Raw genomic sequence first — 16932 nt, 5'->3', positions numbered from 1 at the left:
GTTTAAACTGAGACCCTCATTGAATTTCATTCTAAAACTATGATTATTACTATAGTAATTGTTTGTGGGCCATGCGTACAGGTTTTTACAATTATTGCAGCAACTGAATTTAGAGAAATGCATTTTTAAACTTCCATCCATCCCCTGCCTTTTCTTCAATTTAGCCCCCTTCTAGAAGTGCTGCTAATGAAGTGACACAAGAAAAACTAAAAATGCCTCCACCTGCAGTACTTTTTCATTTTCAGGCACGTTAACGCAGCCTGATTCACATTTGTGAGCACTCTGGTTGTTCTGCGAGAGAAAGCAGGTCGTGTTTAAGTCTTGTTTGGGGATGATCAGGGTAAAAGCCTTTTTTATTGGCAGGTCATCCTGCTTGTTAATGTGGTGGCACAGGTGACGAGACAGCACAGTTACGGTCCTGCACAGTTGTTTTCATAACTTGACAGTCAAATCAGTAGGATTAGGAAAGGAGCGGTTTAAAGATCAAATTAAAGGCAAAAAAATGGCTAACCAACTTGGATGTGAGGATTCAGATCTAGCAAAATAATTCAACTCTTCAGCCACTGTATCAAAGTCACAACATTACTTTCTCCTTTGTTGTTGTTGTGGTTAATATGCAGTATTTTTGTCTTTATTGACTGTTATCTGAAATGCTGCAAGCCAATTTTTACAATTTACACAGCTGTGCTTATTTTTCCAAATATTTCAAAGCTAATTACTTAAAAAGTATTTTAATTAAAATTAAATTTTTAGCACCTTGTTCAAACTAAATAATGCTTATTTTGTTTTGCCAACGTTCTTCAGGTTTTTGTGACTTTCCTGAGTTGTGAAAGCACATGCAGAATATGTGGGCATTGCATGTTGGTAGGTTAGGTAGGGTATGGTATGAGGGTGGCCGTCCGTGGTCAAGGAAACTACAAAGACACTGGCGGCAAGGCAGCACTTTGCCTCGAAATAGCCTACAGCTATAAGGTTTCCTGGAGGTCAGAGGGGCCGAGGTGTGGCTGCTGTAGCTTTATGCTGACCCTCAACCTCTAAACTAAACACAACACTCATAACTATGCGAACCTGTCAGCTAATCTATCCTCCTGTTTTTTTTGTGTGTGGATCTGACTTGTCTTGCGCTCATTAATCTAAACCTTGAATTCTGGACTTCTAGAAGCAATAAAAAATGTTTCAGATTCATTTGTTCTTTCATCAATTATTATTAAGTGGATGACATGGGTGCTGGATCATATCCTATCACTATGGGCACTAGGAAGGACACATCCTAAATTGGTTGCCACAATGACCCAGCAACCATTCACTCACACACCCATACCTAGGGACAATTTGAAGTTCCCAGAGAAAACCCACACAGGAAAGTCGGAACGCAGGATAGAAACCTTTAATCCCAGAACTGTGAGACCAATGTATTAACCAGTCACCCACCGTGCTGCACACTTCAAAATATTTTTATTAAAAAAATCAAGGTGCTGTCTTGAACAATGACATACCTATTGCATATTGGTAATAGTAAAAGGCATAGGTATAGACCTAATTGGGGAGATCAAGTTTTATACATTTGTCGGATATTTTATATATTTGTATTTACATTAATGTTGTCAAAATCTACAAATCCCATAATTACAAACAGACCAATTTTAACTTCTGCTCGCAGGACAATATAGTTAAATACCTTCACAAAGAACTACACTGGTGTCACATGTAGGTGTGTACTATATATACTGGTTATTTGCTGTCTGCCTAAATTGACCAGTAAAATGAATGACTGAAGAAACCTAGAGTGTCTTCTGTTCCAATGTTGCATGGTAACATTTATGTGGCTGTAATCCAGCCTACCAAGAGGTTGTGCCTGTCTCTGCTTCTTTCGTCACTGAGCTGTCAACAGTTGTCCTCCGATGTCTATTTTTGATGCTTATTTGGTGCTTGTCTATTCTTGAAAGAGAGCGGACACTTTCGGGCATGTGTGAGTGTGCGTGAGTCTGTGTTCAAACAGTATGTGTTGTTTTGGGGTCAGTCCAGGAGACAATGCATTCAAGACGTTTGACTACTCGTATAACAACTAGTGATTTAATTGACACGTTTCAAAAGGGTACATTTTACTCTTGTGGTCTTGTTGTGATGACCGGCCAGTGAAGGGACCTCGTACCAAACAAGCATAGAGAAAAACAGTCTGCTCTTTGCTGGCAGCCCAGCAAACTAGGACAAAGACACCTGTTCCTTGGCCCAATGTTTAGCATTCCTTTCTCTGTTGCTTTTAATTTCCTTCTTGCTTTCCTCACTTCTTTAATACCACATCATACCATTTTATGAGTCTCACATCATTCCGTTGTCCTGTCAATCTTTATTTTCACCCAAAATGCCATAGTGGCAACCTTGGCATGAGATTTGGATAAATGATTCCATACAGGCAAACTAAAAGTATAGCCCTAAATAGCAGGTTTTACAGCTGTTCCACGTTCTTTTAAGGTTGTCTAAGAGGGGCATTAAAAACAAATCTTTTCCAGCAAGGTGAAACTGATGTAATAAATCTAATGTGCTGAAATTGGAATTTCGGAGAAAAGTGTTGAGAGCACTATTTAGACTACAGAAATGAACCAGGGATGCTAAACAAAAACAAAAGAGTAGAGAAAATCACTTTAAAGTAGTGAACTGTTGTCTTAATATCCCTCAGGCCTTTTAACTCCACATGTTGCTTTGACAGCACTGTTGAGTAGAAAGACGCCTATGCTCTACTCTAATACAGATGCATTTGTGTCAGTGTCTGTCAGAAGACATAAGCTGTTGCAATTTAGGGAGAAGGTGGCCTCCATCTGTTCGAATGTCTTGTGATTTAGAGACCTTGTCCTTCCACAGCAGGAAGTATAAAAATCATTAATGAGCTTATTCACGTTTTTAGTTTGCCCATCAAACGCTGCAGTCCCTGGAGTTGAGCCACAAGCAGTTGCACACAAATTTACTTGTGCCTCCAAAATATCAAAATAAGGGAACCCAACCAGAAAGCATTGCAGTATTATTTTCAATATGCATCTTGAAACAGCTCTCTACAGCTATTTTAGCCTTTAACATCTAAGCTTAAAAACTGTGATTCTAACCAATTGATATAAAATTGATAGTTGAAAATCTGATAAGGGAGCAAATACACCGGAATGCATAGATTTTCAGCTTTTTTGTCAGCGTTAGAATTTCTTTGACCAGGCAAACACAGATACAGGAGCCATGGTACTGAAAACACACGGTGAAAGGGTGTATATACCATATTTCTACAAGTATAGGTGCATATAGTAGTCAACTTTCAAACAGCAGTGATATTTTTGACATCTTCAAACCTTGAAAGATTAATGAATTCAAAATAGTTAATTTCCCTGTCTTCAGTGAGAATGGGAATTAAAATTATGGCAATAAAACCTCATTTTCTCTAAAGCAACATTGTTTTAAGGTACTCTAAAGTTCATCTAGAAATTTTCCACCACTGCATACTCTGGGTTAAAGGATTAAGGCCTTTTTTGCATCCTTGGTTATGCATGTCCGGTATTGCGCTTGAGTGGGAGTGTAAAGATGTTCTGTCTCTACTGTTTTGGATAATACAAAAGAGCATAGGAGATGAAGCATTTAGCCTGCTGTTTCTCTCGTCTCCTTTTAATCTGGACTGGACACACAGAACAACACCAGCCAAACATTATCGGGTCATTTTCCGTTGTCTGTCAATTAACGTCAAACACACACTGGCACACAAAAAGCACATGTACAAAGTTTACATATATATATTCACATAAAACATCTCGCTTATCCTTATCGAGAGCCGGAGGGATAATAAAGTCAATGCTAACCCTCTCAAATTTGACGAACAGACACACGCACAAAAATTGTGCACCATGTCATACGTGGAACCACACACCCTCCCGGACTCATAAAACACTACAATATACAATAAATCGCAGCATTATTTCAAAAAATGATTGCTCAGTGTGAAAACACGATGGCTGAGGCTTAATGCTCATCGGCCGGTAGATTAAACTGTGGATGCTCTTGGGGATCTGAGGCTTCTCGATCAATAGGATTCACATGGTCAGAATCTAGTGTAGTTTTTCTTTTGTTTGTATATGGCTGTAAGTGTCTTCCCAGCTTGCGTGCATATGCATTTAAGTGAAGTAAGAGGTTACTTTTGGGAGAAGCAGATCCCTGGGCTGCATGTGTATTAGTGGTCTAATGTTCATGTGAATAATTGATTAGGTTTTCTATGTTTTCTTGATAATTAGTTGATCTTGTGTTAGCTCTAAGCCTTGTTATTTCTTGTATGTTGAGTTGCGTGTGTGTCTGGCGGGGGTCTATTATCTTATGGTATCCTAAAAATTGGTGAAAAAAAATGCCACTTGAATATTTAGTCACAAAACTCCCTCAGATTTTTATTTAATGATTATCTTTCTATCACTGTGGACTGGCCAATGTATGTTATTGTTGACGGTGTGTTTGGGTTGGAAATAGTCTTTCTGATTTGGTAACTGTGCTACGCGCCGTCGGCTACTGATCTGCCTACTTGAAAAAGCTTCCAAAGCAAAAATGAAAGGTTTTTAAGACAAGGTGTTAGCATCTATAATTCTAGTTAGTTATTACCATATTTGCTAAGTCCACTTGGTATTGTATCTCCAGATATCATTCTTTGTTATTTACAAATGCATTTCCGCTTAATACGTAGGACAAAGTGAGTGAAGGATGTCAGGATGTGTGAAGAAATGAGGTGAAGTGAACGTGCCTAATCGAAAGAGACCCTGTCGTATTCAGGATCAAAGGTCACTTTGCAGAGTCAATTAGCGCAGTCACCGTGGGAAATGGTCAATTCCAGGGCCACGCCATTATCTCTCAGACATTGGTGAACAAAGACTGGCACATGCTCAGACAAATGTGCTATTCAGTATTGGCACAAAATGAAAGAACGTAGATACACAGAAACCTCTATATTTTTATTGACTTTTTTATGTTTTCATGATAAAGTTAGTCTTCTTTCTCAGCATATTCTCATTGATATTATAATTCTTCTCATCTGAAAACCACCACCACCTTTTCCCCTATCCACCCCCTAAGCCACCTGCACATTTTCCCAGTTTTCTTATCACTCAAACAGCATTCGGTTCGAAGACCAAATGGACTGTATGCCATGATAAACAAGGGTATGTTTGGGGAAATTTAGGACACAGGCTTGAGGCCATTTCAATAGTAATCTTTGGTGGTTTTCATCAAGACCATTGCTTTTTTTCCCAGGAAAGTAGAACTGCATTTGTGTCTTTGAAAAACCACATAACACAATTGGTTACTTAAATAGGTGCTCAAAACGGACTCTACAATAATAGTAGAATCCAAGCAAAAAAAAAACAAAGATAATGTATAAGCATGAACAAGGTAACAAATATTTCATTTTTATTTTTAATAACGCATAATGAAAAGCATCCTTTGTTCCAATCACCATCTTAGTTTAAGTGAGCGCCTGGAATGGCTTAATTAATTGGCCAAACTGGATGTGAGCACGCGCGCACGACATAATTAAGCTTTCTTTTTTAACACTATAAGAACAACAGGCACCGTTTCAAGGGGAATTCGTGTGTGTTCCCCGGTGAATACTAGGACTGTTTGGCTCAAAGTGAAAAGATGGTAAGATAGGACAGTGCTAAAGGATGAGCAGCTCTTACAGTATCATTGAAGTCAGCTTCAAACTTCACATGCAGGAGTCCAAGACAGCATTGATTCCCATCCAGAAGAGAAAAAAATGCTGCTCTTGTTCGTGCGAATTAAAGACAGATTAGATCTTGCTCTTTAAATGCTACCCCTACCTAGTATAGAAGAAATAGCATGAATCTCTCCATTCATTAACATCCGCAGAAGGAGATTGCATTACGCTCTTCATTAGTCAACATCAAAAATGAAAGTACTTATTAAAAATCTAATCCAGCTGTGTACACTCGTTAAAAGTCGCCGCACCATACCACGCTTAACAATGCTCGTGGCACGATACCAAGACCCAGTCACAAGAAAGGGGGTTGGGTACTACCACCCCGGACTGTTTTGACTTTGCACCCCATGATAATTGCTCCACTCTTGGCAGGGGGCTATGAATAAACATGACGTTTGTAAGTGAGTATTTGAATCTGCCAATTTTAATTTAGATCCACATAGCAATGTCTGCTCCGAATCACCGTTTTTATTCTTGCAATTTCCCCTCACATATTTTCCCATTCTGCCTTTCCCAGTTAGGTTTATTCCCTCTCTCACTCCCTCTTCATTCTTTTTCTACATCTTGAAATCCCATTAATCCTAGCTAGTGGTTTGAACAAAACCTATGGGCTACGCGATTGATTTGAGTATTGATTCCACTCAGCTGAACGATCATCAAGGTGGTAAATTGGTTTCTTGGAGGATATATATTTTTCATTGCTAGGCCATGAATAAAGAAGCCCCTGTTTGGATTTTCAAACATCCTACTCTGGTGATGTTTGTCGACTATGCCTGAGAAAGAAATACATACAGTTTGGGTTTTGATGTCAGCTTTTTTTTCCAAGTACATGAATCTACTATGTAAATACAGAAGCTAAATCATTTTGTTTAGTATAGTTCAAGAGCAAACACATATTTGACATAAGACAATATTATTTACAGAGATCCTCATCAATATAATAACTACATCAGATTAATACACATTTTGTACTGGGCTCCTAAAGTCACAATTCTGCCAAAGAATGTAATGCATTTTATAGCTCTATTTATTATTCTATAATTGCCAGTTTTTTATTGATCATCACATTTTTGTTGATTATCATTCCCATTTTAAAAAAACCCACAAAAACTACAAAACACGAAGTTGCTGGTATTCCTAAATGCTACATCAATTTAAGACATTCTTCAATCCTGTTGGGTCTATTATATTCATTTTCACAAATATTATATCAACATTTCACCAGTCATTTTACCAACGGCAGGGAATAGATTTGACGTCAGTCGCCGTCAATGACAGTGAATATGTTAATGACTAATAACGTAGGAGTTCAACACTTACTAAAGGTGGTAATCATGAGAGTGACACTGTGATTGCAGGCATTTGGTTTATGACAGTCAGAGTCATATATACCTGTCTAAATTTTCCATCCTTCTGAGATAAGGTTTAAGCAACTGAAAAAGAGTTATAACCTTAATTGCAGTCATCGAACAAACTGCTATTTGAACTTTGCGTTTTATGATTTGCTTAAATCGAAAATGAGTGATGTATTATAATCAGTAACTGGCAAACAGCCACTCGTTTGCTCTACAGCAAGGAGAAAGTATATAACTTGCCTGCATAAAAATACAAAACTGTGTCTGATGCCGTTTCAAAGAGATCACATGATGTGCACGTTCAAGCAGTAACGCTTGTAAGATCAGGCGCCATGAATGTTGCTACTTTGACAGACTAAAAGGAAGAGCTTGTCAGGGAAACAGTTTGTGTCACTGGTGCTCTAAAGGTCAGCCAACCGAACCCCAACCCCTGTGCCGCCCTCATGTCTGTCTGTCACCAATCTCCTTCACGCAGACGGGTGTCCCCTGCCTCTGTCTAGGCTGCTATCACCCACTGCTATACCCTCCCTTTGATAACCCAGGCTTCTTGTCAGAGAGTTGCTTTCAGGCAGGCAGCAAGGACTATCCTTTGATGAGGACCCTAACACTTGCTAAAAACGGTGCTGACAAGTAGTGGTAGCGGTGGTGGTATTGAGCGGGGTGGCGTTTGAAGATCTTGGGCCTTGCATGTACCCATCACTATACACACGCACACATTAATACTAGCTTCCAGGGTCTTTCGATTCATAGGGCAAAGATGGGAGGTACAGTGAATGGCTGAAAGAAACCAATCCTTTGAAGGACTGTGCTCTCTGACGATTTTAATGAAGTCATTTGAATTTTGATTTCATGCATAACTGGATATCCCTCCAAAGTTGTATCATGCAGTACACTGCAATAGATATGCGGAAAGGAGAGGTGTGTAGAGATCAGAAAACTGACAAACTCTCTCTCTATCTATCTCTATCAGCCGTAAAAGTATTCTTCAATTTAAAAAAAGAATGTATTCGTCAACACTCACATGTAAAAGAATACATTCCTTTTCACACCACCCACGCTTTCAGCTACTATTTTGGCCAACTTTTAACATTGATCCACATTCCTCATTATTATCGCAGTCATGATACTGATGATTAACACCAAATTCTCACAAAGTCAAAGCCACCGACTAACTCCTATTTCTTTCCCGTAACTTAGTGCAATGTTTGTTGATGCCAGAGAAAAAAAGATATTTTCCTCATTCCTTTTTTCCCCAAAGCGATCTTTTTGTTTGAATCTTTCAATTGGGGAGTAATGATTAACATGAACCGGCCATGGGAAGAGGCTGGCTGTTACAAAGGAAGATGTTGTTTTGGTGCACTGTTTGACCTGACCTGGTTCTATAGCTCACCTGGCAGGTCCATGGGAGCCAGCGGCTGCCAATTGAACAGGTGTGAATGTTTGTGTCTTAATCATTGGAGCCAGTGGGATTACTCAGAAACTGTTGACAAGGCAAACAGAAAAACCTGTATCAAAACCTCTTAAACACACACAAACTAAGCAAAATGAATGTGGAAAGATTCACATGAGAACATTTTGGAGGATGTGGTAGGGACTTTTGAGCAAGATGAAAATAATATATATATATATATGGTAGGAAAGTAATGAATATCAATTTACCTATAAAACCTAAGCATATGCCATAATACAGGGGTGTCAAAACTATTCCACAAAAGGCCACATCCAGTGCAGGTTTTTGTTGCAACTGATCCAGAACTGAAAGGTATACACAGGGCTTCTCTGGGTCCTGTTTTTTGTTCCAACTGATCAAGAAGAAGCAATTTAAACCTATGAGGTTTCTTCTAAAATATGGAGCACCTGACTGCAATCAACCGATTACACTTGTATGACAACAGATTGGTGAAAAAGTGTCACCTAGTTTGGTTGGAAAAAAAATCATGCAACTACTGCAACACTTTGTCAAATAGTTTGGAGTCAACTGTTTATTTATTTTTATTTTTTATTTTTCAAAAATACCATATTTGTAAAAAAAAAATCATGTTTCCCACTACCCAACCAGGTTGATGACCAGATGAAGCTTCTCCAAAACTGCTGGAGTGAACTTCTAATCCTGGACCATGTCTTTAGGCAAGTGGTGCATGCCAAGGAAGGCTCCATTTTATTGGTCACCGGCCAGCAGGTGAGTACTAACGAGAGCACCAACATCTTTTAGTTTCTTCTACACTGATTTGATAGTTGAGAGAAATCACATAAAAAATGGGCTAAATTTTAAATCGTGTGGAGAACATAGAAAAGTAGGTGTAATGATAAAGTGGTGGATGGTGTGGACACAGTTTAAACAGATTGCAGCTATAAGGATAAAAAATTGGTCATCGTTAGGTTGCAGGATAACATTTTTACATTTTGGTCAATGTTCTTTTGCTATTACAGGAGATATGCCTAGAATGAGTTCATTATCTCCTATTATTCTCTCCCACACAAGAGATGACAGCAATACAATGTCACTTGAGATGATTGCAATGCAGCAGCATATATCGCCAATGATGCAGACCTACACACATTCAATATTTTGAATTGAATGCTTTTATTGTTATTATACAAGTATAATGAGATTTAAAGCTTTCACCACAGTGCACAAATAACAGCAGACGGACAAATGCTGATGGCAGGACAAACTGTCATTTAAAGTAATCCCGTTTGCACCAAGTTCACTCTCAAAGTCTGCTTACATTTCCTCATAGATTTCAATTTCAGCTTTGGTTAAAATAACTAAGAAAATGTTTTTCTTTACAAGTTTTGCCCATTACAAACAATGAGTTTTTGATTATTTGGAATCTATTGATTTCCACTAAAATGTAGATTCATTATAAATGTATACCATGGTGTTATGCATTTGATTTGTGCGTGTAAAGCACATTTTCAGATATTTGTCTTTTCTCCATCTCTGGTGCCTTTCTTTTTTTCTTTTTTTTAAAGCTCGAAACAAAGTGAATATGAATGTAACGTCATTCTCAGGGTCGCCAACACAGGCTTGTACGTGTGTTTTCCACGGAGACTCGTTCTTTTTCCTGTCATGGGCTCAAACATGAAACGGAGCTTATTAAAATGCATTCATAGATAAAATGACAAATGGGCTGAGCGGTTGAAAGCTTAAGCAAGGCCTTGCAGCAACTTTCCAATGTGATGACGCTGATGTTTTGACAGCACAATACTGCTGGTGTCCATGAAATTTTAAATGGGGGGAAAAAAGTAAAAATCTATAACCAGTTGCATCTTATTTGCTTGCAAAGCACTGGTAACAAACGCAACCATGCTTCAAACCAGCCTTCCATTCATTGGTTTTCAGGATTTAATTCTGGAGGTTTATTTATATTTACCTAGCATGTCTCTACAAGAGGAATAATAAAGTAGGATTGATTGATATGCGGGTCACTGGGGTTAGTGCTAGCTCTGCTATAGTGGCCTTATAGTGTTTTCCCCTCCCTTTGTACTTCAGGCCAGGAGGCAATAACCTAAGGCATCACCATCAACAGTCCAATCCTTCAATGAAGTTATTTCATGCACAGTTGATTTTATGTAAATTGATTGACACTTTGGAAAGGGGGCAGTGTCTGCTTCTCGAATGAGCCATAATTCTCACCTTTATGAATGGGGAAAAAGAAAAGGGCATACAAATCCAGTTTGGAAAAGAATAGGGGAGTAAACATGCACGTAAGGAATTGTGCAAATACACTATTAGAAAGTTACTACATCACTGTGTTTAGCGGTAAGTTGACTTGTGTGGTTTTACCTCTGAACCTTGTCTTTTACAGTCTTAAACTACCATACTTGTTTGTTTGAGTACCCTGGAGTCTACTATGTAGGGGTAGATAGTATGGACTGGACTTTATGAGATAAAAATAACTCTTGCTGCTTCCCACCTCTACAAACAGAAGAAATACAATGAACATTTTCAGACTGCAATTTTTTTCAATCTTTCAACTTTCTGAGTAAATATGCAATAAATCGCTAATATAATGGCAAATTGAATCTCAAACAGACCCAGTTTTCAGGCAAGGTGGGTGTCATTCAACATTTCCTGGGAAATGTCTCAGAAATCCAAGCTAGGACTGAGAATCAAGGAACTTTCCAGCTATGAAAATTTGAGGAACCTCTGACATAGCCTCAGAAGTATTTTATTTCCACGGTGGTACCAACCAATTACAGTCGTCAAAAGACTCACCAATATTTGATGAATATTTCTTCCACTTATGTGCCTGAAACTGGATGGAGATGAGATCTGATTATTGGCCACGGTTACCAATGTCGATGTGCTGTTTAGCTATCTTTTTTTGAAATAAGACAACTATAACGGTCAATCTTACTGTACTACTTGTTTTTTTTACCACATTTATTTTTGCAAAAACAAACAAAACTGAAACTCAAACTTTTTTCTTTTTACTATCACAGGTAGACTACGCGGTGATCGCATCCCAGGCTGGGGCAACCCTCAACAATCTATTAGGCCATGCACAAGAGCTGGTGGCTAAATTACGTTCCCTGCAAATGGACCAACGGGAGTTCGTTTGCCTGAAATTCCTGGTCCTTTTTAGTCTTGGTGAGTCCAAACAGGGGGGTATTGGAAATGTGTGTGTGTGTGTGTGTGTGTGAGTGAGTTTAAAAGGATGAAAATCTTTCAAGAATGCCTGACCTCTATTCAACAGTTAGTAATGTAAGTTCAAGTCTGCTTTTGACTCGTTTATTTGGTTGTCGGAGGTCATAAGCTATTTTTGCATCCTGTTTTTTACTGTGTTAACTTCTGTCATTCGTTTCAAATTCATCACTTAAGACTACTTTGTTCAACTTTTGGGATCAGAGGTGAAGATACAGATGCAAGGGGTAAAGGACTCGGGTGACTATTTGTGTTGACAGTGTTTACAGGAAAAGATGTGAAAAAAGCAGGAAAGGTGGTCAGAGTTTTTGAAGGAATACTATGTTTTAAAAGATAAAGATGAGGGGTAACTTGTTGGTAGTGTTTGTGTGTTCTTTTTTTCAAATTGGCTATCCACACTCTAAACTAAGGTCAGAGATTTCCAAGAGACTATAATCGTGTCTTTTTCCAAACAAGAGTCTTACAAATGGCCTCTGAGGGACACAAACACGGAAACACACAAAAACCCCTACACACACACACCCACACACAGCAAATATTTTACTTCTTGGCTCTAAAAAAAACAAAGTACTTATAAACTCGTATTACTCTATCTCATACTTTTGTGATCTCTGAAATGTTTAATGCTTCTGTCTGTTGCAGAGCGGTGAAAATTAATAGGTGAATTCAAAAAAATATGGTTGTAGGGGTGTGTGTGTGTGTGGCGGTGTTTACGAGTTAGTTTAGCTCAGTATGTCTTCACATGGCATAGTGTTTGCTGGGGTTCACGGTCTAAATAATTAGGCAGAAACATCATCCATAATGAAAGACTGACTTCAGGGATCTGTATAGCCCCCGGCAGTGCCTGTTCTCCAGCATTGCCGGAGTCTCCCACAGAAGAAACCTGACACAGGTGGCATTGCATTTGCCGAAGATATCTGTGGGGGAATTGCTGGTGTTTGGACTGAGCAATCCAAAGCCTAGAGATTTAGCATTGATTCACACCTCAAACAGCTGAGCAGGGGTGTGCTATTGATGGGCTGATCAGTATATATTTATATATATACTGATGGAATGAGAAGGCAAATGCTCAAAAGCATTCTGCCAGAAGCACCAATTACTGATACAGATATAGCCAAGTGAGGCATGATGGTTTTGTGTTGGCTGCTGATGAATTTATCATAATTTACATAATTAAATCACACCATTTTTTTTCTTTTTTAACAATATAACACTGCCAAAACATCCTAAAAACAGTTTTGTGGCAGCCAGTTCAGGGTGGACCCTATTTCCTTCCCAAAGTCATTCGTCTTTGACACCACATACGGCCCCCAATGAAGAGAAAGCAATACAGAAAAGGGATCCATGAATGGATTGTTTTACCTTGATAGATGTCTGTGCCATTCTAGCTTTTGATTGTTCAGTGACACTTGTAGCTTTCCACATTTGGTTAAAGTAATGGTCATTTAAGACAAATTTCCCATAATACTTCTTCGACGTTCTCAGGTGTACATTTGCCAGAAAGAGTTGTTCTATTAACCATTACTCTGACCTGAAATAATCACTTATATAGATTAAAGTCAATTTTCTACAATTTTTCTTTGCCTTTCTTGACCTTTTCTATTATTTCTCACACTGACTGAGCAGACAGTCTTCTCTCAACAACAGAACTCTTACTTAAGCCAGTTGTCGATAAAGAAAGAGATATAGATGTCACTCCAGATGAGAGAAGACTACTACTGAACTGAGTTTGACCGTATATTTTTTGCTCTTTGTATTATTTTCTCACTCTCTCGCTTTATCCATCTGTCCTTGCTATCTGCTGTCAGTCTTTTTGTCTCTTGTGAAGGCTTTGGCCCTATATCAAGAGGGAGATGATCACTCTACTTGCATTGATCTCTGTGTGGGGAACTGTGAGCAATGGCTATGTGTGTGCTCGTATGTGTGGCAGTAAAGTCACCACCATTAAAGATTGAGCGAGACAGAGTACAGCGCAGGTCAGAGTTCAGTAAAGAATTACTGCTAGTTGTCTGGTGACAGAACAGTGGTAATGGGTCTTTGATTTTCTTTTAAAAAGGCTTAAGTACTTAATCGAAATACTGCCAAGTTGCTGTTTAATATGATCATTATGTGACAGGTAAGCAAAGAAGTGACATCTGCACATTAAAGGAAGTCTTTGTCTTACTATTAGTTGAGAAAGATATTCAACATGTTGATTGCTGTGAAAGTTCTGCTGTCGGGTCCTCTGTTGTTTAGTGCTTGGATTATAACAAGAGGGGGAAATTGTACCCCCCCTCCCTTACAAAATGGGCATGGGAGGGGCGACAGAAAAAAAAAACATCACTCATCAATTTTCACAAGTATGGTGTTTGATGTAAATTCCCGCAGCCAGAAACAGACAGACCTCATATTGGCAAAGCACTTGCAGGCTCAGAGGTCAAATTCTGGTCTGCCAGCAAACGGCTGGGCTCTGCAGGTCAGACCACGTCAGCTCTAATTGGGTGAGACATGCACTGCCAGTCCTCGTCAGCTGGGAGGAGAACCAGAAGAGCTGTCAGCGCAGTACTGAGTGCTAAATGCTCCCAGCAGGGAAGCAAGATTTGTGGACACTACTTAGAATATTGCTCCCAAATTGAAGTGTTTAGGAGAAACAACAACACTTCCACCTTAACCCAAAAAAAATTGTTAACAGTGCACTCTTAGCATCTTTGTTTTTTCTTTTATAACATTACATAGAATGAAAAAAACTATATGCATATAGATACACAGTAGATCCACATGTAAATGCTTTTTATATGCTAAATAATAAATGCTTTTAATTTTATATTACAAATTTTACATCGGTCTTCATCATTAATTGACAGGGAGATCTTGACTTTTTTATTGAAACACTGCAGGCAAGAAGAAAACTGGGAAGTATGACTGACCTTGACTGAAACATTCTCTATTTCACGTCATGTCTACTATCTATATAGTGAGTACGAGGCAATACACTTAAGTCCCAGTCAGGTGGTTTCCAATTAGGAAACGCCATAGCTGGTCAGAATCAATGTGCTTATCCCTTGTCAGGTTATTTATACACCCTAACCCATCCCCCAGACTTCTTACCCCTGGCAAATATTCCTTTCTTGAAACCAACCAAATCATTTGAACTTGTGAGGGGATTGATTAACATAAGAAGACTGCAACTGTTCGATATCAACTCCCATTGGGCTCAATGAAAGGGCCAAATAATGGAGCATGTAAATGGCAAAGTACTATACAACTTCATTAGAAGCAACACAATAGACGGGTCATTTTATGTTAGGCTTATTTTTGCTCACACTTGTGCGCTCTTCTGTATGGTAAGAATTTGGTTTGCCCCATCCATGTCTCTTCTAAATGCAATCTTATGAGTCATAAAGGTAAGAGAAACATTACTGACGATAATAAGATTTTACTCAATAATAAGATTTTATTTCTCACTCAAAAATAATATGCTGGCCTGATTACATCATGCTAGGTTCTGAGTAGAGTTCTTAGTGTATAATTTTAATCACCCTATTGACAAATGAGAAAAAAATCAGCATCTGTCATGTGGCTATTTGAATGCTAGTGCTTATTGTCATTATTACACAGTACATTGATTTGTCAGTTTAATCCATTTTTAAAGGAAGGAAAAGCATACCATCTGTAGCTCAGTTGGTTCAAGAGGATTCATGGGTCTGGAAAGTGCATAATTCCCAATTGGCTTGGTATGAATGAGTGGTCATAAGATAGCAGAGGCAGCCAGTAGATTGGTGCATTCACAACAATAATGGAAAATAATCTGGTGGTGATTGCAATAGGGGTGCACTATACTGTAGATTTATGTATAAGGCTAATAAAGTGCCATCGCTGCACAATACTTCACCTTCATCGCTCCGCTTTGACTGTCGTGTAAAGTGCTGGCCAAACACATGCTGATTGAAAACTATTGAACTGTCATCTACTTTTCAAACAAATCTTTTTTTTCCAGCCATCAGCATCCCGCAGTCCTCATTCTGAGGCAGCAAGCCGGCAAATAAAAAAGTCCTTCGCTCAAACTTCCTCTAGCAGGCGGATCCAAACTCAACTAATCAAGTTTGAGTGTATAGCCTTTTCTTTGCTCTTGTTCTGTCTCATTAGGAGTAGGCGGAAATATGCCCTAAAGCGATGAACCGAATACTTGCACCTATTTTCTATCAATTTTAGCCTAAGAAACAGAATGTGCCTACCTCTTTGTAGGGAATTTGGTGTAATCAGTCCGCAGAAAAGGCTTTTAGAATTTATGAAGCAATAAACCTCCAGTTTGCTATTATTACCATCTGCAGGCTGTTGTTATTAAGACCTGTTGTGGTGATTTATGTGTAGTTGAGGAAGTTGAATCTTATTTTTCTTCCCTCTTGCATCTTGCCTGACAAAAGCTCAGCTTTCATCTACAGTGTCACCAAAAAATAACCACACATGCACCTTGCCAGAAAAATAGATATTTTAAACAAGGAAAAAAGAAATCCCCTACAAATGATAATTAGCTAAAAAAGTACTAATAGTATGAGAAATGCAGTTTCCTGCTGTTTTGGCAACACTTATCATATTTTTGCTGCAAGTTGTATCAATCTTTAAACATCCTAAATAAGTTGCAAAAAAATTGTCCATAGAACGAGTGTCCATTTCATTAATATTTTGACATGGCATACTTTTATGTGTTAAAAAGCAGAGGTCCCACATAAATTGGCAGTGCCATAAAAAACGCATGATTTTTATTTTCCATGCAGCTCAGATGCTTAGAAATATCCATAATTAGTATGAGCAGTGTTACTTATGGAATAAAGTGAAATGTTAAGGACGTCCAACTTACAGTTTTGAGATGAAGGGTTAAATTCTCATTGTGTTCAGGTTCCGTGTAGACTTTGCATGTTTTCTCAGTGCCTGCGTAGGCTTTCTCTGCATACTCCGGTTTCCTCCAACATTCTAAAAACATCTATGATAGGCAGGTGGAACACTCCAAATTGTCTAGGTTTGAATGTGAGAGTGTATAGTTGTTCGTCTCCTTGCGATTGGCTGGGAAATAATTCAGGGTGTGCCCCACATGCTCTGCATAGTTGGTTGGGATAGGCTCTAGCACCCCTGCAACCTTTGTGAGGATAAGCAGCACAGAAAATGAATGAATAAGTGTTACTTATTTACCAATCCCCAGTAGTGTATACAATGATGCAGTT

The 16932-nt window shown here is 38.6% G+C and overlaps 1 protein-coding gene across 1 annotated transcript in view; it reads left to right on the top strand.

Annotated features, from left to right (window-relative positions):
* Window positions 1–16932, top strand: part of nr5a2 (nuclear receptor subfamily 5, group A, member 2) — a 54383-nt gene that overhangs the window by 20886 nt on the left and 16565 nt on the right. The window contains exons 5-6 of the mRNA XM_077607859.1: window positions 9143–9262; window positions 11533–11680. Of these exons, the coding sequence (XP_077463985.1) occupies window positions 9143–9262; window positions 11533–11680 (268 nt within the window). The remainder of the gene's footprint in view (window positions 1–9142; window positions 9263–11532; window positions 11681–16932) is intronic.

This window comes from Stigmatopora argus, chromosome 8 (assembly GCF_051989625.1).
Source record: "Stigmatopora argus isolate UIUO_Sarg chromosome 8, RoL_Sarg_1.0, whole genome shotgun sequence".
NCBI lineage: Eukaryota > Metazoa > Chordata > Actinopteri > Syngnathiformes > Syngnathidae > Stigmatopora > Stigmatopora argus.
The sequence above is the reverse complement of the archived record's forward strand: the minus strand, read 5'-3'. Positions and strand labels throughout refer to the sequence as shown.